This window comes from Zonotrichia leucophrys, chromosome Z (assembly GCF_028769735.1).
Source record: "Zonotrichia leucophrys gambelii isolate GWCS_2022_RI chromosome Z, RI_Zleu_2.0, whole genome shotgun sequence".
In the NCBI taxonomy this organism is placed as follows: domain Eukaryota; kingdom Metazoa; phylum Chordata; class Aves; order Passeriformes; family Passerellidae; genus Zonotrichia; species Zonotrichia leucophrys.
Window position 1 is genome coordinate 45,675,020 of NC_088200.1, and position 26,650 is coordinate 45,701,669.

At 39.7% G+C, this 26,650-nt stretch overlaps 2 protein-coding genes across 5 annotated transcripts in view; both read left to right on the forward strand.

The window, feature by feature from the left end:
• The window catches only part of SLC24A2 (solute carrier family 24 member 2), a 112,635-nt gene extending 87,832 nt beyond the window's left edge, over positions 1-24,803 (forward strand). For all 4 annotated transcript variants that reach the window (XM_064736367.1, XM_064736369.1, XM_064736370.1 and 1 more), the window contains 4 exons: positions 7,953-8,084; positions 15,049-15,138; positions 15,557-15,723; positions 17,768-24,803. In XM_064736367.1, coding sequence (XP_064592437.1) covers positions 7,953-8,084; positions 15,049-15,138; positions 15,557-15,723; positions 17,768-18,017 — 639 coding nt within the window. In that variant the 3' untranslated portion in view covers positions 18,018-24,803. The remainder of the gene's footprint in view (positions 1-7,952; positions 8,085-15,048; positions 15,139-15,556; positions 15,724-17,767) is intronic.
• The window catches only part of LOC135460117 (long-chain fatty acid transport protein 6-like), a 370,483-nt gene that overhangs the window by 110,700 nt on the left and 233,133 nt on the right, over positions 1-26,650 (forward strand). The window lies entirely within an intron of this gene.

The following is a 26,650-nucleotide window of genomic DNA, read 5'->3' on the forward strand; positions in this document are numbered from 1 at the left end:
TGTATTGTTTATGTAATGTGAGCACACCATCATTTCCTCTGTTTGGAAAAATTTTACTGGGAAAATTGGATAGATTAGATTAGATACTAAGAGGAAATTGTTTACTCTGAGGGTGGTGAGGTACTGGAACAGGTTGCCCAGAGAAGTTGTGCATGTCCCAACTGGAGCTGTGGAAGTGTTCAAGGCCAGGCCAGGGTTTTGAGCAATCTGATCTAGTGGAAGAGGCCTCTGTCCATGGCAGGGAGGTTGGAACAAGGTGGTCTGTCAGGTTCCTTCTAACTCACACCACCCCATGTTTCTTAAAGAGTCCGGATCAAACCAGTAAGTGCTTTCTTCCCTGGGATTACAGGTAAGTATTTGATAGATGCTCTTGCATAAAGAACTGTGAAATATGGAACATCCATAGATTTTGTCCCCTTTTAATTGTTTTTAATGATTTAAATAAAAGAAGAGCTGAAGTAGTAAGAATAGAGTTTTGAGTGTATGTAGATTGGTTTAAAAGAGTATTTTTACGGGTGTATGAAAGAGAACACTGAGCAGAATAGCACTTCTAATCTCATTTCTTAAGATGCAAGGAGGGCATTTTCCTAATAGAGGATTCATTTCCTTATTGTCCTTAATAATAATAATAACAACAATAAAATGTATGCCAGGGTACCACATTTATCCCATCTAGGCATTAGTATACATTTGATATTCAGCACTGCAGATGCCTCTATAACAAAAAGACAGTCTCAAACATCAGCAAGAAGAAATTAGGATCCTATGCATAAAGAGTGAAAAGAATTATGACAGAATTAGTAAGGGTTTTATGGAAACACAATAATAACTATTATATGTGAAGATCTAATGCAGCTATGCCTAAATCTTTCATGACTAGTTAAGAGATGAGGAGTACAAGTATGTCATTCTGTATTCTTCCAGTCAGAGGACATGATGCTGGAAGAAACAGGAAGACGCAGAAGGTCAATAATTTGCTCCAAAAATTGTATCACCAGCAGAAATTTAGGGGGTTTTATCATAACTTGGCTTAAACAAGTCTGGGCCTGCTGATAACAGACAGGGTACACCTGTCTCAAAGGGGCAAAGGGTTAGCAGAGCTTAGTGAAAGAGCCTTAAACTAGATTTGAAAGAAGAAAAGAATGAAACCAGGCATGTTAGAGATAAGCCTAAGAGTGGCACATCAATGTTTGAGGAGCAGCGTGCTATTGCAGTCCTGGATTCAGTCTGCTCTGTCATGTGCTGAGTACACCAAAGCACATTTGAAATGTCCCTGTCCTAATTCACGTTGCACCTTCACCATCTCGGTGCCGGTGGAAGGTCAAGATCCATATACAGCTGGAAAGACCTAATCATCATCAATCCATTAGAAACAACAAGCACCTGAGAACAGTCACATAGTAATTAAGGCTCCTTCCCACTCAATATATGACAGGACTCGTAGCCCACCTAAAGTGTATCTACACCAATGTATGCAGCATGCACAACAAACAGGAGGGCCTGGAAGCCATTGAGCAGATGGAAAGCTATCATGTAATTGCAGTGACATAAACATGGTGGGATTACTTACACAACTGGAGTGATGCAATAGGTGGCTATAAACTCTTCAGAAGGGATAGACAAAGAAGAAGAGGTGGCGTAGCAGCCCTGTGTGTTAATGGAGTATTTGACTTTCCAGAGCTTGATGATGGTGATAAAAGGGCTGAGTATATATAGGTAAGACTAACAAAATCAATATCCTGGTGGGAGTCTAGTATAGACCATCCAACCAGTTCAAAGAGGGAGACAAAAATATGCTAAAAGCAGTGGAGGAAGTCTTACAATTGCTGGACGTTTTTCTTCTGGGACACTTCAGCATATCAGGCACCTGCTGGAAATACAACATAGCAGAAAGGGGACAGCCCAGGAGGTTTCTGAGCTGTTTGAAACATGCCTTTGTAACTTCTCTCAGGGTGGGTGAGGAAGCCAGCCAGGGAAGGTGCCCAGCTGGACCTGCTGCCTGTGAACAGAGGATTAGAGGGAGCTGTGGTGGCCAGAGTCCATCTTGGGCACAGAGACCACAAAAGGAGAGCCTCTTTCTATTCCCAGAGCTGTAAGGAAGGGGTCAGCAGAACTGCCAGAATTGCCTGGGACTTCCAGGGGGCAGACTTTTACAGCCTGTTTACACGACTGGCTGATAGCATTCCTTGGGATGTGGTTCCAAGGGGACAAGGGACTGCAGGAAGGCTGAACATTGTTTAAGAAAACAATCTTAAAGGTGCAGGAGCAGGCTGTCCTTATGTGCTGAAAGAGGAGCTGTCTGGGAAGAAGACAGAAGAAGACGGCTCTGTTCTGGCTGAACAGAGCTCAGGCTGAGCTCAGGAGAAAAAGGAGAGTTTATGACCTTTGGAAGAAGGGACAGGCAGCTCAGGAGGACTACAAGGATATTGTGAGGTAATGCAGGGAAAAAATTAGATGGGCCAAAGCCCATCTAGAACTTAATTTGGCTTCTGCAGTTAAAGACAATGAAAGGTGTTTCTAGAAATGAAAGGTGTTCTAGAAAGACAACATCAGCAGAAGGAGGCTTAAGGACAATCTCCATCCTTTCTTGGATACAATAGCAAACGTTGCAACAAGGAATAGGAGGAAGGCAGAGGTATGGAATGCCTTTTTTTGCCTCATTCTTTAACAGCAAGATTGGCTGTCATCAGGGTCAATCAGACCCCTGGGCTGGAAGTCAAGGATAGGGAGCAGAATGAAGCCCCCGTAATCAAAGGGGAAATGGCCATTGACTTGCTGTACTGCTTAACACACATGAATCTCTGAATCTTGAATGGATGGGATCCACTCAAGAGTACTGAGGGTGCTGATGGAAGTGCTCACAAGCCACTTGGCATCATTACAGCAGTCCTGGCTAACCAGGGATGTCCCAGTTGACTGGAGTTGGCAAATGTGATGCCCAGCTACAGGAAGGGTGGGAAGGAGAATGGAGAACTACAGGCCTATCTGTGTGACCTCAATGCCAGGGATGGTCATGAAGCAGATCACCTGAATGCAATCACACAGCACATGCAGGACATCAAGGGGGTCGTGCCCTGCCAGCCTGGGTTTGTCAGACACAGATCCTGCTTGACCAACCTGATCTCCTTCTGTGACAAATTGACTTGTATAGTAAATGTGGGAAAGGCTATGGATGTTGTCTACCGGAGCTTAGTAAAGCATTTGACACCATTGCCCACATCATTCCTCTGGAGATACTGGCTTTCCATGGTGTGGAGGGGTCGACTGGGTGTGGACAGTAGGGCTCAAAGAGTGGTGGTGAATGGAGCTAAATCCCGCTGTCAGTCACTGGTTCTCCAGGCCTCTGTTCTGGGGCCTGTCCTGCCTAATGTCTTTACTGATAATTTGGATGAGGGGATCTAGTACACCCTGTCACTTTGCAGGTGATGCAATTTGGGTGGGAGTGTTGATTTTCTGGGAGGTAAGAAGGCTCTTCAGAGGGGTCGGACAGGCTGGATCCTGGGCTGAGGCCAGTGGTATGAGGTTCAGGAAGGCCAGATGCTGTGGCCTGCCTTTGGGTCAGATCAATCCTATGTAACAATGCTACAGGCTGGGGAATGAAAAACTTCATGGTGGGAAAGAAGGGGTCATTTAGTCATTTAGTCTAGATCTCCAGAGGTCTCTTCCAGCCTTGATATTCTGTGATGCTGTGATTCTGTGCTGGCCTACAGCAACTAATCACGAGCCAGCTGTGTGCCCAGGTAGCCAAGAGGTCCAGTGGCATCCTGGCTCATATTAGCGATTGTTGGCCAGCAAGGGTAGGGGATTTTCCTGATGTACTGATAAGGCCACATCTCAAATCCTGTGCTCACTTTTGTGCCCCTCTCTACAAGAAAGACATTGAATTGCTGTAGTGTGTCCAAGAAGGACAATGGAGCTGGTGATGGAGCACAAGTCCTGTAGGAAGCAGCTGAGGGAGGTGGGTCTTTCAGCCTGGAGAAAATGAAGCTCAATGGAAGCCTTATCACTCTCTACAACTGCCTGAAAGGAGGGCGTAGCCAGGTAGGAGTCAACCTCTTATCCCAAGCACCAAGTGACAAGACAAGAGGAAATGGCCTCAAGAGGTGTCAGAGAAAGTTAGATCAGAGATTACAACAATTGCTTCATGGAAAGGGTTGTCAAGCATTGGATCAATTATCGAGCATAAAAGGGGTTGTGCCACCATTCATGGAAGTATTTAGAATATGTGTAGGTATGGTGGCTGGGGACATGATTTCATTATGTAGCTGGCAGTGTTCTCTTAATGATTGGACTTTATGATCTAAAATGTCTTTCCCAGCCTAAATATTGTTATGATTGTATGAATTGGTGGAAGATGAAAAATATGCCATATTCCAATGCTTAGTCTCTGAATGCCCATATCTGTAAGATACTGGTGTAAATTGGCTTTTGTTCTGACCTAATGCTGCATTTCTTTCTAATGGATTAGCACCAGAGTTCATCATATCAGGTGGTGCAGCTTTCCCATATGTCCAGTCCAGTATCATTGAAGTTAATTAGCTACTGAGTCATAGCAGGGAATGAGATTTGGGGTGGAGATGGGTAGGTAGTAGCACTTTAGCTGCCCTAAAAAAAATTGAGATCTTTGCACAGTGGTGGCAGGTGTGTCACAAAGTGAACAGAATATCCTTCACTTCTGTTAGAGCATGTAGAGGTCAAGGCAGATACCAGAAGGTATCTAAAATGGTAGCATCGTATGTGTTTAGGCAATTGAATTCCTCAGTATATATCATGTTATAATTGTGCTTTCTTCTTAGAATTGCAGAATATGCTCCGACTGAACATTGCAAGTACAGAGTTTTCATCGTACAGAAATAAAACTATATTTTCATGATTAGTTTGTACAAACTGTGATAGTGCATATTCAGTATGTATGTGGCTGGAGCCACAGTCAGTGCATGCTGTCTCTGCCATAAATCTGTGCTGAGTCATTTCCTGTTGCTGCTGCTTAGTCCACAGCATGACACCCGCATTTGTGTGGTTTTAGAGCTGCCGAAATGATTTCCCATTCTTTTCTTCAACATCAATGGAAAATTTAGTATTGCTTTGAAATTCATGGAAGCTAGATCTACAAATACTTTGAACTTCATTACTTCCACTGGTCAGTGTTGAAAATCAGATGCCAAATCCAATTTACAAAATGGGAAAAGAATATCCATTCTGCAACATCTGTAATGTATCTATCCTGGAGTTAAACAGCAAGAAAAAGTGTTTTGCCTGCACTGTGAGCTTGTGTTTGACATTATAATTTGGGGATAGTTGTCTTGGGGAAAGGGATGATGGAGGACAACTGGAAGGGGAAAAATCTTGAACAGATAGATCAAGGTTTCTCAGGAGACATCTGGCAATGCCCAAAAGCAATTCTTTATGGCTCTTTGCAACAGCCATTCACACTGCCTCTGTGATCATGCACACCCAGAGATGTTTGACACAGTCATGAGAATAGAACAAGGCCCAGTGTTGAGCCATATGTGTGTACTGTACAGGATTGCTTGAACTAACATAGGCATTACTGTCTAGATATTTTTAAGACTTATGTGCAAACTCAGACTAATATAAAGTTTTGTTGTGATTAAATATAACTGCTAATCATGGCTAATCTCTAAAGATGGCATTTCAGGAAGTACTTTGCCACTCAGTGCTGTTTATGCAGCAGTCACTTAGAAAGCTTTATTCCAGCTGAGTTGGCTGATTGAATTACACAGAGGCCATTCAGAAAGAGTTACCTAGGCAACCCTTCAATTGGTCCTTTTGTGCTCAAATTTTATCTCAGTCATCATAATTCAAAGCTGAGCCTGTGTCTCAGGTTGATTTTGCCACCCCAAAAGCATCAACCAGAATGGAAAGTGAATGGATTTGGGTTTGGGAAGTAGCCTCATAAACTTCTTCTCTAGCACAGTTCCTCTAAAGTCAGGCTTCAGTAAATTTCCAGCAATGAAGCATAGTGTGTCCATTTCAGTGAGGAGCTGAAAGCTAAAAGCAAAAGCTAGCCTCTTAAGCAGTTCCAGAGTCTCTGAAGTACTGTGTTGAGTGCTACAAATTGTGGTCATACATTTTTAAAATGTTTTTAATGATTATAGCCATTATGACCTATGTACTTTACTGTTTTCATACAATCGTGCAACTTGGGAGTTTCACAAAGTATAGGGCTTAGCAAAATATTGTCCTCTGTTAACATTAACACGCAGCTCAAAAGTAGCTGCAACTCATTAGTGTGTCAAGAGGTAAATAGGAGTTTGCTTCCAGTTCATTGATGTCAGGTGAAGAAGCCCAAGCTAAGAGCTGAGCTTGCTTCTGTAGGTACTGATCAGTTCAGGCAGTTCAACAATTCAGAAGTTCACAATAGTGGAATAATCAAGATCAGTTCTTCAAAACTAGCAGTAAATAGAATGTTATTAGCAATACCAACATATGGTGACATTTCATCAATAACTCTTTTGCTTAGAAAAGAACAACTGGTGTTAAAATTTGAATGATTGCTTTATATAGCATTGTCATAAGGTTTATGTAAGCATAAACCTTAATACAGGGCAATAACTCAAAAGAAACTGATTATAAATCTATGGGGGGAATAACATGCATATTGTGGACATTTCTCAATTAGTATCTTTTTTCAAAAATAAAACCCAAGAACACTACCTGAAAAAGTCATCATTATATCACTCATGTTGTCAAACAATTATCATTGGGTGCACTTTTTCAGACTTTTTAGCTTTCATTGAGCTCTGTAGAAATCTTTGCAAGGTTTAACAGCATTTGCATTGTACGCATCTGTTTGAAAGTAGTATTCAGGCTGTTTTTTCAGTTGCCTGATTCTGAAATTTATGTGCAGTTCTGGAGGCATCACCTACCTATGTTAACAATTTAAATGTTATTTTAATACCTGTGTGCAAAAGGCTGAGTCATGCCCACTATACTTGCTCCATTTTGTTAGCAGAAGCAGTCTAAGGAAAGAGGAGTGTGTGGAAGCCAAATGTTTGCTGTCATAGGAGAGGGTTCCTATACACCTACTCTATAACAGGGATGACAGGTGGGCAGCTGACACATAAATGGAAACTAGGGACCAGTGTGAAAATCAGTGACACAAATTGGAGAGGAGTGTCTTCAGTTTTAGCACCAAGTTGTTAGGAACACTGCTGTGTTGTGACTGGTCTGAACACATGAGTCTTTGGGTAGAGACAAGGAGAAGCTCTTTCCTCATGCAGACAACCTGGCAACAGTGTTGGGGTTTAGAGAAGCTGGGCCATCACTGTCCTTGTTGGTCTCACAGTTTGAATGGGCAGAGCCCTGAGCAGCCCAGTCTGACCCCAGCAGCCTAGCACTGGAGCTCCACAGGTGCCTGACTTACCCTATCCACCTGTGGAGAAGACCACACATACCAACATACGTGTGCATGTATATTTAATAGTAAGGTTTCAAGTTACTCTCAAAAGCTTAAGAAGTTAGGTACATGTACATATCTACATGCGCACGTAAAGGTGTGTGTGTGTGAGTGTGTGTGTGTGCACAGGCACGTGTGTGCACACGTGCTCTCTCTCTTGTCTGTGTGGCCAGGCTTGATGCAGCCCAGACAAGTCTTAACCCATGACTAGACTAGCCCACATCCCAAGGGAGAGCCATGGGAACACCTGTCAGAGACACCCTGTGCACCCCAAGGGACCACCCACATTGTCAACCAGTGGACATGCTCAGGCAGCCTGTGCCTAGGGATCCCTCGCAGTCTGGCCAAAGTCTCTTTTTGTGTGTCCTGGCTAATGTTGGTAATGTTGGTAGGTAGCTGTGGTGTTAATGCAGTGTTTTCAGACGTGTTGTGTTCTCCCTGAAACACAACGCTGTCCTTGAACTCCTTTTGAAAGAATCCCTAACTTCATTCATCCACTTTGATAATCTGCTCACTGGAGCTTTTCTTACAGAATGAAGAGGATGAGGAGGAGCAGCCTCTCAGCCTGGCCTGGCCTGAAACCCCACGCAAGCAGGTCACCTATCTTCTGGTGTTACCCATTGTTTTTCCACTGTGGGCTACCCTGCCAGACGTCAGAAAACCTGTAAGTAACTGTTGTTGTAAGTCAGTGTGTACTGCACAAAAGGGTGGCTCTCTAGTTAAATGCCAAAAAAAACCTAGAGCTATCAGGTTTTTCTGATGGTTTCTTCTTTGAAGAAGAGGGCACAATGTTAGCCTTCAAATCTTCAAATGGCAAATGGGTGTTTATGAGCAGCTGGTTGTTAGTAGCTCTATAAAGATTATGATTTGTATTCACTTATACTTTATGATATAAAGTGAACGGTCTGAAAAATTATTTGGGGCCTTCACATTTGTATTTTTGAATCTCTGCAGAACACGTGAGTGCTGAGTATCTGTCTATCTGCAGTGCCCTAAAGGATATGACTGGAAGACTTTTAGAGACTAAATCTTTTCTCTAGTTCAAACATATGTTCTATTAGACCTTTTTCTTCCATCCATAATCTTGTAATTTTCATACTAGGATGAGATTTTTAAGTCCTCATGTATAAAATACTTACTAGTTTTTTCCTAAACACAGCTTGAAGTAATGTAAGACTGACAGGTTACCAAGGCTTACCACTTTTATACTTACATATACAAATTGACCTGACTGGGAAGGCTCATGGAAAGCAAAAGAGAGAGCATCAAGACCTGAAAAAAAAAAAAAATTAGTGGCGTTTGAATCTCTTTTCGTTTCTGGATCAAAAACAGGTTAAAAACTGGTGCAAGAGAGGCATGCACAGCATATAAGTTTATAAATCAACACCCTGAATTCTTCTTTCCTCCTCACACATAGTGAAAAACCTTCCTGCCGTCCCACACACTGAAAAACTGCAATTCAGTGCAAGAAAGAAGCTAAAATAAGATCTCTGACTTTTTTTAGATAAAAGGTTCCAAAGGCTATAAAGTGACATTTACCCTTCTTTCCCTTCGCATGCTTTTTCCCGTTCCAATTTCTAAGCTTTCTTTTTCTTAAAGATTCCAGAAAACTCTGGAAATCACTTTTGTTACATAACACACAGAACGTATTGCATGAATTTAAAAATTATTTATTTCTGAATGTATGCCCTCCTTTCATCATTCAAAACTATCCTTGTAATTTTTTCATAATTTGATATAAAATTAGCGAGGAATATTTATGGGCATTGTTTTGAATTTTGAAAATCTGAAGCTAATGAAAATAGACCTGTAGCTTATTCAATATTCTGTAGTGTACAAATGAGAACATTTTTTCAAAAATAGCTTTGGGAAGTGAATATCTTGACAAGTTGCCTGCAAGTTTGTGATGCATGTAATTATTAACACTAGTACCATTCACAACAGAAGTCCATGCTGACATCCAGCAGCTGGAACACCTTGCCATACCACAAAAGATAAACATGGATGCATGTTCCAGATAGACAAGTTTTAAAAACAAAGTTTTAAAACTTCATTCACTGAAAGGTGTAGTTTATACAGAAAAAAGTGTAGTTTGTAATTACATGTAAATTAACAGAAGAGGTGATGGACTGTATCAGTATGACAAGCTGCTTACTTTGAACATTGGTGTCAAAGAATTAACCAGACAGTTGCATAAACTATCTAACATTTTAAGTATGCTTCATTAATGTATCTTCAAAATATTCTCACTTATTTCTGTGTGCCATCCCCACTAGTCCCTTCCTAACAAAACTGATGCCTGCTATCACAGCTCAGCATGTGCATCAGAAAACAGTTTTCAATTAAATCTGTGAGATAAAAATTAAAGCAAACCTAAAATCATACTCAACTAGACTTTTTAGACAGGTCTGCCATCAGGGGCTCGATTTCCAAGTGTGATAATTTTAGTCAGAAACCCAAATTCTGCATCAGGATGCTCAGATTAGCATATGCATATATAAAGTGAATGCTTGTGTGCTATATACAGATTTGAAAGACCATATGGAGCCTTTGGCATCCTCTGTGGGTGTCCACTTTTCAATAAGTTCTTCCTTCTATCTAGAGTCTTTTTTCTAGTGTATATTTTATCTCCACACAAAGGAGATGGTTTCCCTGCATTTATTTGTCCTATTCTGAGGTACATTTAGTTCCATGAAACCCAGAAGCTCTAGAAAAATTATTTTGTAGACAAAGTCTCTGGTTCTAAAGTTAGCAAAATCCTGCTCTCTTATTATGCTGTCGTGCACACATATGCAGATTTTTGTATACTTAAAGTAGATTATGCATTAGTTCAGCTAACTGTCAGCTGATTGACTAGCTTAGATGTTTTATGTGTTTAGTGCCTTAATAACACCTGCTCACATTAAGCCAGTATATATTAAAATTGTTACTATAACATCAATAATGTTGTTGGCATATCCCAGAGGTAGGTGTGCCCTTAGGGAATTTTTTTCCTGAGTTCTTGCTCAGGTGTTTTAACCACTAATGGCTATTTTTCCTGTACTAATGGCTTGTTTCCCCAGTGGCTCTGTAAAGGTCACATATGTAACTGCCCATACCCTGGAGTAACAGATGTTGAAAGACTGAAAGAAAAATTATGTGGCCAAGACGCCCCAGTAGGTCAGGAGCAGATACTGAACACCACCTCTTTTCTTATAACCTTACTCCACTGTCCATCCCTTTGCATTACAGGCCAGAAAAATGGCTCTTGGGGCTCCAGTCCTGCCGTCACTGGACCCATATTGGGGAGTTCCTTCTATCTCTGCAAATTCCCATTATAAACGAAGAGCTACAACTTGCATGAACTCTTGTTGCCATACAGAGATGCACTGTTACCAAGGGGACAAGGACAACATGTTCCTGTACAGATCCAGTTAGAAGAACAGATTCTGAGTAATCAGAGTTAAGCACTGTTAAGTGTGAAAGAAAGATCAAACTTTGCAATGCAGATACATTTATGAACAAGGCAAACATGTGAATCATTCAGGTTAAAGATGTTAGTAATAATGCTGGCTAAAATTAAAAGAGTTAACTTCCACATTATTCAGCACATACTACCTTCCAGGATCAAGTTCTTAGAAGAAAAGCCTTCATATCTAGATTATTTTTACTACTTAAAGCCCTGTTTTTCAGACATTGGCAGTAAACAAATGTATAGAAATGTATCAAGAAAAATGTTCTTAAGGTTTCTGATTGACAGGAACAGTACCAATCCATCTAATCTGCAGTGGAACTACAAAATCCTTCTACTTTTGTTAAGGGAAAATAGCAGATGAACTGAATGAGCCATGGCTTCTCTCATTTATCTGTTTCTTCGACCACAAAAGAGCCAATTGCTAACAAACCCTGCACTCTGTCTTTACCAGACAACCACCACAACAACTACTGAAAAAGATGGAGAGAGGTATTGCTGTCTGCTGTCTGACTAATTCTTGTAGGAAAATGCTTGGAGTTGGCAGCTCTTGGTATTTCAAAGAGCTAGAGAGTAGAAATTACATAAATCTATATACATAAAATACATAAAAGAATGCTGAAACTAGTTACAAAACAAGCATGATATTTATTGTTACAGTCTGGAATAAAATCCAGCTTACAGAACAGAATCAGCATTCTGGTTATGGCTTTTTCAAATTTTCATCTATATGCATATTGTAGAGCAGTATCTGTGGATTCCATTTTTGATTTCATCTCCTGTAAAATGTACAAGCTTTTAATTTTGCCCTTTCTGAGTTTAAATGCTCCCCATTTTAAAATAGGTAATTTAAGCGTTAAGCCTATTAAAGTATCTTGGACTGCTGCTTATCAGTTAATTTTAGTGGGAGAGGATTAGCTAAGACAGGCGAGGAGTACACATGCTGCAAAGTTACTGGCTCATAGTTCTTAGCCATCCAAATTCTCTGGGTGTCTGACTCAGGCAGTCTCCCCTTGTTTTGCAAGAACCATTTGATGTATGCAATCACACCATCAGAGAGCTATTATTGACCAGCGTGTATTGTATTAGTTTTGCTTAAGCCAGGGTATGCTTAAATCTTGAGTATTGTGCAGTGATCATTCAAATTGCAGTGCTGCAAGGTGCGCTGTACAGCTTTTGTGACCAGTTCCAACAAGTTTATTGCTTCATTGTCTCATTAACCATATGTCTTGCCAAAAGATCAGAGCTTTTGCAAGGAACATGGAAAATGTTGGACGTTGGAAAAGTTGACTACGAGGAATGGTGAAAAAAAAGTGCTAGCTGCTTAGTTTTAAAAGAGAAATGGCTATTTAGATTAATTTATTTCCACCAGTCTTAATTCTGCTCCCACTGGTGTCAGATCATTATAACAGCCATTGATATGTTTCTTTCAAATCGTGTTCCTTTCCGCATTACGGTCTTCTGTACCCCAATGCATATAAAATTTTGATTTTAAAATTAAAATTCCATCTGAGGAGGTTCCATTAATATAGGTTCCATTATGATAAGCTCATTATCATATTTCCTGGTTTGACAGAAATTTAGAACTCTCTTTTGAAAAAGTAACTCTGTAATGATTTAAGAAGCAATTAAGAAATAGATCAACCAAAGTACTCTGAGTACTTCTGAAAACAATGCTTGTGACAGTAGTGGAATTTATATGAAAAGGATGTTTCCAGGTGCTGTAGTGATTATTTAAGGGTATCTGTTTATTTAAGGGTATCTTATTATTTAAGAGTAATCTATTTAAAACACCTACTGGACCACTTTTACTCCCACAGGTGTTCAGTTATTTATATTATGAGGGAGTTTAGAATCACAGATTCATAAAATGGTTTGGGTTGGATGGGAACCTTAGAGATATCTAGTTCCAGCCTTCATGACATGGGCAGGGACACCTTTCACTAGGCCAGGTTGCTCTAAGCCTGGTCCAACCTGGCCTTGAGCACTGCCAGGGATGGGGCCTTCTCAACTTCTCTGGGCAGCCTGTTCCAGTGTCTCACCACCCTCATACTAAATGCTTCTTCCTAATGCCCAATCTAAACCTTATTTTTTTATACTTTTCTAGTCCTCTTGTCCTGTCATTACATGCTCTTGTGAAAAGTCTCTCTCAGAGGCTTTCTGTTGGTACTGGAAGACTGCAAATAGATGACCCCAAAGCCTTCTCTTCTCCAGGCTGTACAATCCAAATTCTCTTAGCCTCTCCTCACAGAAAAGGTGTTCCATCCCTCTGGTAGTGTTGTTAAATCTGTACCATTTTTAATGTGTGTTTCTGTGTATATTCAGTTGTGAAATTTTTTAGGTTTTGTTAGTCAACATGCTTGGTTTTCAGGAGGACATTTAGCATTATGCAAAGTACACCCAGGAAATGAGTTAGTGCTCTGTAGCACTGCCAGCAGCTGCACCTGCTGATGGAACAGATATGGACCTTCTATTTGTCCCATGCTGTAGATGAGTGTGCACAATTGGCACTGCTGCCTTTACCCTTTTTACATCTGTTAGAATCCCGAGCTCGTTCCAGTTCCATCAGCAGAAAGTCTACACGGTCCCATTGAGTACAGACCAGCCTCTTTGTTTCCAGGTTCAGCTGGCAAAACACAGTGACATTCCTGCTTGACCAGCTCTAATGGCCAGCCCAATACACTCATCATCTTTTAGTCTACAGCCACCCTCTGATTCTGTTCTAATCAGTTCCTAAATGTGAAACTGTTTCATACAAATGTCTGTTGAGTTTGTTATATAAGGAAAGCTGACTGTGCAGCTCTGTAAACTCCCTAAAAAAAGAAGTGTTTATTATGGCTTGAAGAATCTGAATCAGAACAAATGGTATTTTGGACACGCTGAGGGAAAGCCCTGCAATCCCATATACTTCCACAACACCTAGGAATGATCCACAGTCTTAGTGAGCCTCCTGGTGCAGCAGGGGCATGACCTGCAGTGAAAGGGGGCACAAAAATTCTGGAGTGGAAGTGGATTTAGTGAGGACTAAATGGGAAGAAGTACTGCAGGACTGAGCAGCAGCTGCAAGAGGCATTTAGAGTGGTATTAACTTACTTACACAGGCAGTGTTACTGGTTATTCATTCAAATTTGCAGGACTCTGCTAGTCGCATGTCAGAAATCATCTAGGGTAAGATCTGCATTCAGAAGGTCAATAACCATAAAGAAAGACTGTTAGAATTCATTCACAGGATGAATTTAATTTTGAGTACTAATTTGATTAGATAGTGTTTGCCTGGTGCAGTACTGCAATTTTGTTCCTTTCCTGTAGTAGTTAGCTTGACCTCTTTTTGTTACATAGATTCAGTTAGTTAATAGGTAATATGGAAAATGCATAAGATTGGAAAGAACAGAAACCAAAATAAATCATTAATCTGAATATAACCCATTTGTTGGCTGCAAGAACACTGTCTGTTCAAATTCTGACACAAGTAAGGGAAACAGTGAAAATGAAAATTAAGTTAAAGAGAGTTTTTAATTCATTGAAGGGCCTGGCAGTATGTTTTGCATGCTTTTATAGCATTATAACATTACATTTCTCTGCAAAATGAAGCATGGAAAATATGTACTTAACATATCTTCTATTGAGAAATTGTGTAGTTTTCAAGCAGAGTAAATGCTGTAATAAATTTTAGGTGTACATACTTTTAGCTCTGCCATTTGGCAGTCTTTTTTATACTGACTGAAATTTGTTGCAAAAAGTTACTAATGTAGGAAGGAAAGATATTGGCACCTGTTGAAGCAATTTGAAAACATTCATTCTGAAGAAACATGAAATTATTAATAAATTTAGAAGTCAAACCACTATTGAGCTAAACACATATGCAAACTGCATCATAACAAATAATGATAAAAATGACAACCCAGAACTTGCCAGTCATCATACAAGTTCTTAGGAAATCTTATTTTATGACTGAAGCAATTGGAAGGATGAGGTACATAAATACCAATGTCAGGGCTTCTGTTTCTTACTTTTCTTGACAGGTATTTTGATCATCTGATGGTGATCAGAACAGTTGCTTAGAACAGGCCATCAAAAAAAAAAATGAGAAGCCAGTCTCATATTGAGAAGGAATTAAGAGTATGGCATATCACCCTTCAATATAGGTTTTCACTGTTCCTCCTTCTTTCTGTTTCAGACATCAAGAAAATTTTTTCCCATCACGTTTTTTGGTTCTATCAGCTGGATTGCCTTCTTTTCTTACTTGATGGTCTGGTGGGCACACCAGGTAAGGAGGTGATACTCTTACTAAATAAAAGCCCTGCATTATGTTTTGCACTGTAAAAGATCATTTCTAATCAGAGTCCATCTATCTCCTGCTGGGTGCTGCTTTATTTCAGGAGCTGTACCAATGGATAAAGTAAATCAGTACTCACTAAATGAAAAGTAGCTCAGAGAGCTGTGGTTGGCCTGAGCACAGGACTTGATCATTCTTGTAGCATCAGAACTATCAGCAACTGCCTGTCAATATCTTATGCTTCTATTTCAAAGCCTTACCTTTCTCCTGATACATGGGGAAATCCATGAAAACTAGAATTTCTGTGATCTTGCCTGGTATTCTCCAAGCTAGTGGGAAAGCCCAGGACAGCTGAAAACATTTCTTCACTGCAGGAAACTTTTTTCTGGTTTTATTTAAACTCTTCTAGGTTGGAGAGACCATTGGTATTACTGAAGAAATCATGGGACTGACTATTCTAGCTGCTGGCACATCCATACCTGACCTTATTACCAGTGTTATTGTAGCACGCAAAGGTCTGGGGGACATGGCTGTATCCAGTTCTGTTGGAAGCAACATATTTGACATCACAGTGGGGTAAGCTCTACACCAAGAAAATTGTGTCTATTTTAAACAAGTCCTTTGTTCTTAGCACATTGCTGTGGTATTGCCCACAAGCAGCAATCTTTAAAAAACAGAGTAATGCAAATAGGAAGCGAATGTTACTGTGGCAAGTGCTCTGAAGTTTATAGATGTCTGCATGAAAAAATGTTATAAATTTGTTACTTAATCCTTGCTTTGGTGTGTTACAGAGAGGCTTAGGCAAGTGAATTGCACTTTAAAATTGTGCAAGGTCATTGTTCCGAAAAGGAATTTCAAAGCTTTTTATACTTTTGTGAGGTTGCTGTTTGCTTTCTGCTACCACTCATTGGGCTTATACTAGAGCTTTCTTTATAAATGATGATCAGGAATAATTCATTGCCTCTGCAGTATTCAACATGTTTGCTGTAATAACAACAGAAAGTCATTGTCTTGTGTAACTGGTTTAGGCTGCTGTTGCCATGTGATTATTTTTTATTCTATACCTGACAAGCCCAAAATTACAACCCAATTCTCTGTTAACAAAAAGGACCCTTTTTATAGCTCTGACAATGTGAAACTACATGAGATTCTGCAGAAGTTTTATATTTACGCTTCACTGCTTCATGGCAGCTCTAGGGTAATGATTTGTGGCATAATGTTGTAATTCAAATTCTTTTTTGGTCTTTTCAGACCAAGGTAGATCAGATTCAGAAAAAGTGTAATCCATGCCTCAGTGTTTCAAAAATGTGCAGGAAATACACAGGTAAATTCTGTCTTTGTTCGCACATTACCATCTTCAACACAGGATGGAGGCACTGAGAATCATGTCCATACTTTCAATTTCTCCATCTTTGGTTGTTTCTTACTATCACATGCAAACAGAAGAACAGGTCTAGTCATAGTTACAGTGCCAGACAACCTGATTGTAGAAGAGATCCTGGTTTTCACAGCTGGAAATATACCAGCATCTGCAAAAAGGTACAAAAAAGGATCCCGAAGTTTAAATGTATAGTAAATATATTTTTTACTTTATCTGTTAGCTAATGGCAGTAGTTAGACATAGTAGGAAAACTTAGCCAATTTTCTATTAATGCAGAAGCATTCAGTCTTTGAAATATCTATATGCAGCAAAGCTGTAAAATGCATGAAAACCATGTCCTCCAACTTGGAGTACAGAGCATGCATTACAAAATTATTTCTTTTTTGCAGTGCTTTCTTACTTTAAAAAAATGTTTAATCTTCCTGACAAAGGAAATGGTTTTGTCCTGCACCAGTCTGCTACACTTACAACAGAAATGGCACAGTTGAGCTGTAGACTGGTGTAGTTAGTACTGCAGCTGTAATAAATTATTCTCTCCAGAGCTGCTTATTCAAAGTTTTAATGTTGTGAGCTTCTCACAACTCACTTCATGCTTTCTAAGCCTGCTAAGCTCCAGTCAGTGTCTTAAATATTTATTTCAGCTTGACATCTTGCAGAGGGATATTGTCTCCTTCTGTGGCGTGAGAGATGAGAAATGCAATGACAGCAAGCACAGAAATAGAAGTTAAGCTGAAGTTCAATTGAAGTTCACAGTTTAACAGAGGTTTATACAGTAAATGTGGACAAAGATATTTAAGGGCGAAATTTTGCAGGCAGTGCCTTGCAGAGTGCTGGTTCTTCATGGCAAGGTCATGTTTCTTTCCAACCCACCCTCCTGTCAGGCAGACTCTTGGAAAGAGTGTGCAAATAGCTTCAGCAGATAGTGTGAAATCTAGAAACAAATAAAAGGGGGCTTCCTCTTCACAGACAGGATGCCAGGTGATTTGCCAGCCAGGGATATATAATTCACTACTATAATTGGTGGAAGAGTGGGGGGCAAAAAATCCCGTGTTTTGTCTCCAAGAACCATGAGAAAGCTTACAATTTATATTTATGCAATTATTAGAAGAGTTGAACATGTTCCTGCCTCACTTTCTGCAGGAAGCCTTTGGTTGTGTTTTGATTTGTCACCAGAAATCTTCTAGTGCTCCCTTCTGGACTTCTGCAATGTTTTAAATTAATTTTTCTGTTTCTTAACAGCCTTCCTCTTCCATGGCTCCTGTATGCTGTGGTTAACAGCTTTGCCCCGGTGACAGTCAGCAGCAATGGTCTATTCTGTGCGATTGTCCTCCTCTTCATCATGCTGCTCTTCGTCATCCTCTCCATTGCCTCCTGCAAGTGGAGGATGAATAAAATCCTGGGTTTACTCATGTTTGGGCTTTATTTTGTGTTCCTGATTGTCAGTGTCCTTCTGGAGGACAAAGTGATCCAGTGTCCTGTCTCCATCTAGTGGAAAGTGGAGAGTGGAAAGTTATTTTTTCTCAACAGGAAAAAAAAAAAAAAAGAAAAACCAAAACATATATATTTATTAAAGAAAAGATACATATGTCAAAACAAAACAGCGGAAAAAAAACTACAGTGGAAAATTGCAGCAGGAATAACCCATGGATCTGTAAATTTTCTCTTCCTCGATTTCGAAAGAATGAAAGAAAGAAAAGGACATAAAGGGTCAGTCTCAGAGCTGAAGAATGGCTGCTGCTGGACATTGCAGTACTGCCTGAAGGGCTGAGTCTGGGAGCACCGAGGGTTCCTCTGCTGCAGAACATCCTCACTGCTCAGCACTGGACACGCACCGTGCCCGCAGCAGCAGTGAAAGTTACTGCTTCTCCTCTGCCTACGAGACCTACCTGCAGACTTCTCCTTCTCCGTAGTGGTATACACAGACACACTGTGTGCTCAGCTCCTAAAGCTCTCCTCTTCCAAGGGGAATGCTAATATTAACTTTGTGGAGGCACCACCCCCCACACACCCTGGTACAGGATTTTTCCAATAACCTGCTGAAACTCCTGAGTGGAATGCATACACCAAGCGTTGAGTCACAAACAGGGAAGGGCTTGTATGTCTCTTCACGTAAGTGGATTTATGTGATGTGATTTCAGCTAAGCCAGGGAATTCATCAGTGTTTTGATCATCTGCATCACAGGTCTGTAAAGGCAATCAGCAGGATGTTAATGGTGGTTTCTTACATCTTGCAAAACTCTTCAGGTTCCAGAAACTCTGGCACTGAAGGAGCCATGATGCCTGACCATTTTGTAACTGGTGCAGATTTTCATTGCATTCTCATGCAAAGACCAGAATGGGGATAATCTTTCTTCTCTAATAGCAACGCAGCATGCAGTGACATCATACAGCTATGTGAACACACCATTTTTTCTAATGCAGCAATATCAACAGTACCAATGGCTTTCAGATGCTGTTATGAGTTTGCCTTTTCATGCCAGAATAAAAAGGCTAATTTGCTTATGCATAGTATTTCATAAAGAAAATAGAAGTAGTTATAAAGTGGCAGCCTAATTGCTAAGTGAATATATACTTTATAGGCTTTCACTATTACTTGGAGTGTAAGGACCTTCACAGCTACATATAGTTATTTGCTGGAAGAGATCTCCAGCTGTTGTATAAAGCTGGGGAAGTTCACATTTGCTGTTATAAATCTTGAAACTAGGTAGGAGAAACACAATTTAAATATTGTGGAGCTGCAGGAAACTTACATGAAAATTCTTCAGTATTGCTGGAAGTGTACATGTCTAAAGAAAGGAAGGAGTGAATATGCAACATCCTTTTTCTGAGATACTGAGAGAATGAGAAGGTCCAAACCTAGAGCAGAAAAAGCCAAGAAGGGAGAAAGAAACTAACTTTCTGTAGTTTGGCTGATTTTTTTTTTAAATGAGAGAACTGGAACGAATGTTAAGAAATTATTTCAGATAATCATCATTTGTTTGTTCACGTCTTTTGTGCAATTAAGAGTTCATGAAGTTTCAGTGCATTTCTGTGACCTGTTTCATCATTGTTTTATATGTGTATTGTGCTCACAATGGCAATGCCATTCTCACATTTGTGTAACAGAAGTCTCAGCACATTTTGTCTTGGCTGTTTTTCTCTGCTCCACACTGTTTGTTTCTCACTCATCCCCTTTGTCCTTTACTGTTTTCCTGTTATATGTGTTTTTATGTGACAGTGTATGATTAGAAAATAAGGACTTGACAGAAAACAATGGTAGAGAAATCAGTACAAAATTCATATTAGTTATATTAATATTATGTGATATCATGAAGAAAAAAATGAGATGTTAATGAAATAAAGGAAGGATACTAGGAGTTGCAATGTCTGCTACTCATATATTTTCCTAAGTCCTAGCTACATGCAGAATCAGTATTTGATCTTAACCATACAACAAGCAACATCTCTTACTTCTTAGTGCTTTTTAGAGTGAGCTTCTCACATCGAGGGCAAAAACTTGTCTTTGTATTCAAGATCCTTCACTGGTGCAGAATCGTTACCTGTACTAGCGATAGGGCTGCCCATCTCTAACATTTGTTCCTAGGGGTGTAGCCTTGGAAAGGTGGGTGGATATACACGCCTGTGGTATATACACAGGATATACACACCTGTGGTGCCCTCTGCTGACAGAACAGCAGCCTAAAGCGATTTGTGACCCAAATTCTGACCTCAACCAAAACGTGTGTCCCAAAATACAGAGCTGACTCCTCAGTACAATCTATTCCAGAGGAGTCACCAAATGCTTTTGTTTCTGATGACAGTGCTCAAAACAGGTAATTCTTTCCCTAGTAAGTGGAATCATACATAGGAGTGACCCAAAGTAAGGGCTGTGTATGTGGGCACTTACAAAATACTGCAATGCCCAGATTCCACTGATCTGACATTTCAAATCAAGAAACCAGACCAGTGTCCAATCTCTATGTAGTACACTACTTTCTTTTTTTTTTTAACTTCATACCATCATGGTGTAACAACTGCCACATTGGAAACAGAAAGCTCCTGCCTGACCTTCAGAGGTCTAAGAGCTCTCTGGTGCACTCAGGGCATCAGCAGCAGAGACTGCTGCCCCACTGAGGACAGATAGTAAGTAGAGAGTAACTGGCATCAGCAGCTTATAGGAAGATCTCTATGTACACCATTTAGGACTGATATTCTGTGATGGCATTTCTATACTGTCTTAAAATGTGTCTCATTTCTTTCCCATGTCTGTTTGTCCCTATCACATCTTTACCTAAGAAGGTGTTATAAACAACTTCTCCTTCTCCAGAATAAGACACCTCATGGCTCCCACTGCCTTGTATCTGTTGGGCAGATCATTTTTCAAATGGTTGAATAACTGTCCCAGTGGTACCTCAGATCCAGAGGTAATAGGACAGATTTCAATTGTGAGGTGCTTTCTGTGAACAATGATTATACTTGCCAAGGCACCTTTCTACTGCTGGGGTAAACTGTTAGTGGATACTTGGATGCTGATATGCTCTTTGATTACAAGACAACAGCTCTGCTGGCTAGTAAAGAAGAGTGGGATGGAGGGAGAAGCTTAGTCCCTTATCCTGCACAGAAGGAATTCAATCTTAAACTAGAATGCTGAGAAAACAGTCAAAAGCTGCTCCAATCCAGTGACTGGATGTCAGTGAGTTGTCCAAACTCAATGCTGCCAGAAACACACACACTTGTTGCAACATTCCTGTTTACAATTTCAACAAATTTCCCAGCATAAAGTGTTTCTCATTGTTCATAATTATTTCAGTGTAGGATCATGAACTCTTCTCAACCTTGCACACCCAGAAATCAAGCATACCTAAAAATCAAAGTTCTATTTTGTTCAGCCAAAGTTCTGTATAACTTCACTAGGGATCTGGTCCTTCACACTGCCCAAATTCTATAGTGAGCTGACTGGCGTTGAAGCCTTTTCCACCTGCCTGTATGCCCGTGCTCACTAACTCAATCACTACTGCTGTCTGCATAATCCTTATGAAGTATAAATGAACAACATATAGAAAAATTGACATTGATAAAGATCCTGTTCTAGCTTAGCACTTTAGGACACCAGCTTGGAAATATAGAAGTAAGATAAGAATGCAACTTCAGATTAAAAAGCCAACCCTCTGTGGCACCATCATCTCTGAATGGAATCAGTGTTGAAAACAATTTTTGGAAGGGATTTCTGGTAGCATTTGAATGGGATCATGGCTCAGATTGTAGCCAGTTTTAAAGGTCTTCAGCACAAACTTCATTGGAATTAAATATGAGAATGGGCCCCATTGGTACAAAATACCACTTGAGTCTTACAACTATTCTGTTTTCCCTCTGCATAAGCCACCCTGGTCACAACTTGGCAAAAGCTATAGAAGTGTGATTAAAAGTGTGGTGTGAAGATTCTCTCCTTAAGAACTACATGTAGACATGGAAAAATCTTTCAGCAAAGCTCTATGTATTTTAAATTAACTATTTTACTGAAAGCTAGTGCTTTCTTATAGTGCAGACAGGCTCTTGTGTCTGTATGCTTCTGCTTATGTATCCAGTTGATGTGGCTGACTGCATAAACTTCATGAAGCATAAAGCACAGTGGGTGACAAGCAACCTTATCTAGGTGTCATTTGTTTGTAATGGCAATGAACCTACCATATAATTTCAACATACACTACTCTGAAGTAGTTTATGGTCACTGTCACTCATGGTACTGTTGTGTGTGGATATGAAGGTCCACAAAGTGGTAAGTTAAACATGTAGTTAATCCAAGTACAGTGAAAAAATAGATGCTTAGAAATATTATTAATGTTTGGGTGTTTTTTAAGGGATTATTTCTCTGGTTGTCTTTTACTTCATTACATATTTTGCAAAAAAGGGGATATTCAATGTTTTTTAATTATTATTCTTTCAGCAGTAATTCCTTAAAATAGCATCTTGTGGTCCATATAACTTAAGTTCTGAGTCAAGTATGAGTCTGTATCAGATGGTTTTCTTTATTTATAACAAGGAAATAATCCCTTCTCTAAGAACTGGCCCAATGAAATACAGAAGAATTCTGCCGTTAACCTGGGCAAGATAGAGACTTTTATCTTAAGTTCCTGTGTTTCATAAATGCAGTTATATAACAAACCTAATTGTCCTGGGAGCTATGTACAAAGAGATAAATTACATTCACTTGTATTCTTGGAAACAATTTTACCTCTTGTAAATAACAATGACACAACTAACTGAGGCATGGTTTGAGCAGGTGATTCTTTTTTTTTCTGCTATTCCTGGAAAGTTAAATTGAAGAAAAATACTTGCAGAAAGTGACTTCGAGATTATCAAATGGGATAGTTTGAAACAGTGTGGAGAAGAATCCTGCTCCAATCCTCCAAAAGCCATGGGTTTCATGCCTGGTTGATGGCAACTGACCTTCTGGGTCTGTTGCCATCAGTTACAGGAAAATTGGCATTGAGATGTCCATCATTTCCATTGGAACTGTTGAGAGTCACCTCCAAACTGAAGTTGTGCAGTTCAGTGCACCCATCAAATGCAGCAGTCACGTGTGGCTCAGAGCCCTGTAGCTGAGACAGGCCATCCTGTAGGTCTGCAGTGTGTTGCTGGGTGTCAGTGTGCAGCATCCCAGGACTTGTCTGCCTGGATGGGTGCAGGTCGTTTGAGCCTTCCCTGCCTGTGCTCCTGCTTGACTGGATGCAAGCCGTGTCTGCTCCAGAAGTCGTGTTGTCCCATTAGCATGGCACTGAGCCCATGCTCCAGCCAGCCAGACAGAGGTCAGCCCCAGCCTAGAAGCCATGTAATCCCTTGGAGTGTGGGTAGACCAGGCACAAAATTGGCCATATCGTTCCTACACGAGCCATAAGTGAAACAGCCCAGGACAAGAATGAGTAATTCAAGACTGGTAAATAAACTGTACATTCATGTAGATTTATTGTAAATTCTCCACTCATGAAACACAAAACCAATCCCAACAATGAAATTTGTACACATTTTTAAAGATTGTGCACTTTACTATTTTATTTTTATTTTTATTTTGTCACATAGTTGTCTTAATGCAAAAAGAAGCCATAAAGAACCCAGAAGACTAGTATGGGGTTTCTAAGTAAGGGGATCATTAATTTTAAAGTAAAGAATCAATTCCATGTCTCTGTTTAAAGTATAATGTCAAACACTGACAAATAAATGTACAGTAAAGCAGGATCTGGTTTCGCCTTAGTGATGCTGTGAGTAAGTCAGGGGAGTTTGCTCCTCGTCCTCTTGAGTTTTCCTGTGGGGCTGTACAAAATGCTGCACACTACCTTTGCAGTAGGGACTCAATCCTGCTACCCTTGTTCACCCCAGGAGAAGGAATAAAATGCTTGTAGAGTCAGGCCGAAAAAAGCAATTAAATCATTCTGCTCCTTCGATGTTTTCTCCCACTGAGATCAGAGTAAAGGAAGCTCCTTATGTTTTAGTAAGTTTATAAGAGATGAGTTGCTTCTGTCAATTTTTGAAAAAGTTTCCAGGGTCAGGTTATCCAATAGAAATAAATCAATTATTTTAATCCCTCATCAAAATTAAGTAATGCCAAAGGATTTCACTTTGTTTTGTGTTCATTTCCATTATCAAGATCTCTGTTGCAGATTTAGTTTTGCAATCCTGACTCTGGGGAATTGACTTACATGAATTAAAATTATTTCTGTCACTTAAGATGGCAAGATCAGGACATGGTATTGCGATGTGAAAATAGTGTGTTATAATTGACAATCAGAGGCTATTTTTGTAATAAAGTGTTTCTAGCATGTTTGTTTCACTTTGTAGTTTTCATACTCTTATCATCCATAATTTTCAGCCTATTGTAAGAAAAATCTGAAGTCCCCCATCTTTACTCATTTCTAACTTTAAAAGTAAAACCACATTTCCATGTATTTTTTATTTCGCAAGTCCAGGCAACCTCCTGAAAATTCCAATTTCTCTCATGTGTTTAAGTGTATGGATCATTATTCACTAGATTATACTCTTGTATCTCTGAATCAGTATATGCTTTGTGAATATAAGTTTGTATATAGTATGAAAGTTACCTTTATTTGTATATAGGCTCTTGGAAATAATCCCTTCTATCAAGGTCCTACTTCACTATCTACAGAATGTTTCACTGTGGCGTGTACACTTTCTCACCTTATCATACTAATACAGAGTTCTTAATATAAATCACTTAATGTAACTGAGTTGTCTAAGTGTGAATAACAATAACAATAAATACTAATAAAAAGAATGAAGAGTGTGTCAATTTGCTCAGTATCTTTTGTCTTGGGTCTTGGGTTTGCTGTTGCTCTGAAAATAGTATTTTAACTACCTTCTCCAGTTTCAGTGACGGGCTGCAGTGCTGCTCATCATTACTGCTGTTCAAGCTGTGCTGCTTGCCTCTTGCCGTGTCCCAGTGCTACCTTCTGTATGTACACAGAGTAAGGAAATTGCCTGTCTTCCAGTGAGCTTAAAATTTTGTTAGACAAGGATTTTTCATTTACTGCTGAATGTGAATCCAAACTACCTGGAGCTGTGTATGTCTGGAGCCCTGTCGTTCTGTTCAGGATCAAGTTCCCTTACATTTCTTTACTGATACATTTGATCACAAGATGTTTTGAGTTCCATTCTTTACTTTGACACCTTGTTTAATCTCCAGGCTGCACAGTCTATTGTCCTTGCCAGCCAGGCTTTTTGTTCTGTTTTTTTGTTTTGGTTTTTTTGGGGTTTTTTTTTGTGGGTTTTTTTTTTTTGGTTGTTGTTGTTGTTGTTGTTTGTTATTTTGGTTGGGGTTTTTTTGTGGTGGTGTTTTTTTTTTTTTTTTAGTCTGTCCTTGAGTGAATTATGCATTTAAATGATCTTCAATAAATTGCAGTAAAAGAAAGTCAACAATACTAGCATTTTCTCATAATCAGCCAAAATTTCCATCTTCACAAGTTACAAAACATTGCACATGGACATTATTACTTAATAATTCTCCCATCATAGCCCAGGAAGTCCTCCTCCCCAATGAATTAAGGTGGTTTTTGTGAGGCATCATGCCAACGTGTAAGGTGTGAGCTCAGGAGAGTGATTTTTCATTCATCTTTAACTTTACTAGAGCCTTAACATTTTAGATTGAAAACAAAGGAAATTTGCAGATAGCTTAGGACCTGAGAATGATGATTGCCCTGAGACATCCATGCCTGCCAAGCAACAAAAAACAACAAGGTAAAACACATCCTACAAAACCTAAAATTGGCTCCAAGTCACAGAGGCACATGTGGGATGATTCAAAATTTAGATTGGAGATGGAGAGTTTGTAAAAAGACATTTAGTCTTTATCTGAGGAGGGAACATGCATACATCCACACAGAGCTTTGCTCTATGGGTGTGTGTTTTCTTACCCTACTGCTTGCTAACATTTGATCCCTTCCTCAACTGCAGTGACTTTTGTAAAATGGAGGATTTTAAATCCTTCAGTGCCACAGCAGGCCTTGATGCTATATGACTGGGTTGAGCAGGAAGAAAAGAAAAACAAATTATGTATCCACCACAATCCTGCCTGGGCGAATGAAGGCAAGTTGCCTTACTATGTGTCCACAAGGAAGTATTTCACTGCCCTACCTGTAGTGCTGAAAAAACCATTTACTACAACTTTTCTCCTTTACAAGTAGTTGCAATTGGATTGTTAATTGACAAGGAGAAAAGCAATGTGCCCGTTAAAACTGAATTCAAACTTTCCTTCCGTGGAAACACTTTCGAATCTCCCTTTAAAACAAAGAATTCCTTTTCTGTCAACACATACCTCAGAGAAATAAATATTTGTGCAGAAACTTGCAAAGAGTACAGATTTTAGCCCTGAAGAGATGTTCCTCCCTTCATCTCTTATTTATGCAAATTTTCACATCACAGTTTGAACAACACATCTATTTTATGGACAATGGGATGTTTTTTGGCAGGATGAAACCTACAGTATTGCTTCTGAGGCATCAAATCCAAACCAAACCATTTCTTGTTAGGAAAATATGAAGATAGAGAAGTTATCGGCATCCTGTCAGTTTAAATCACTCCAAATAGGATGTTTTAAAAACAGTTTTACAGTGAATGAGACTTCAAATGAAGAAG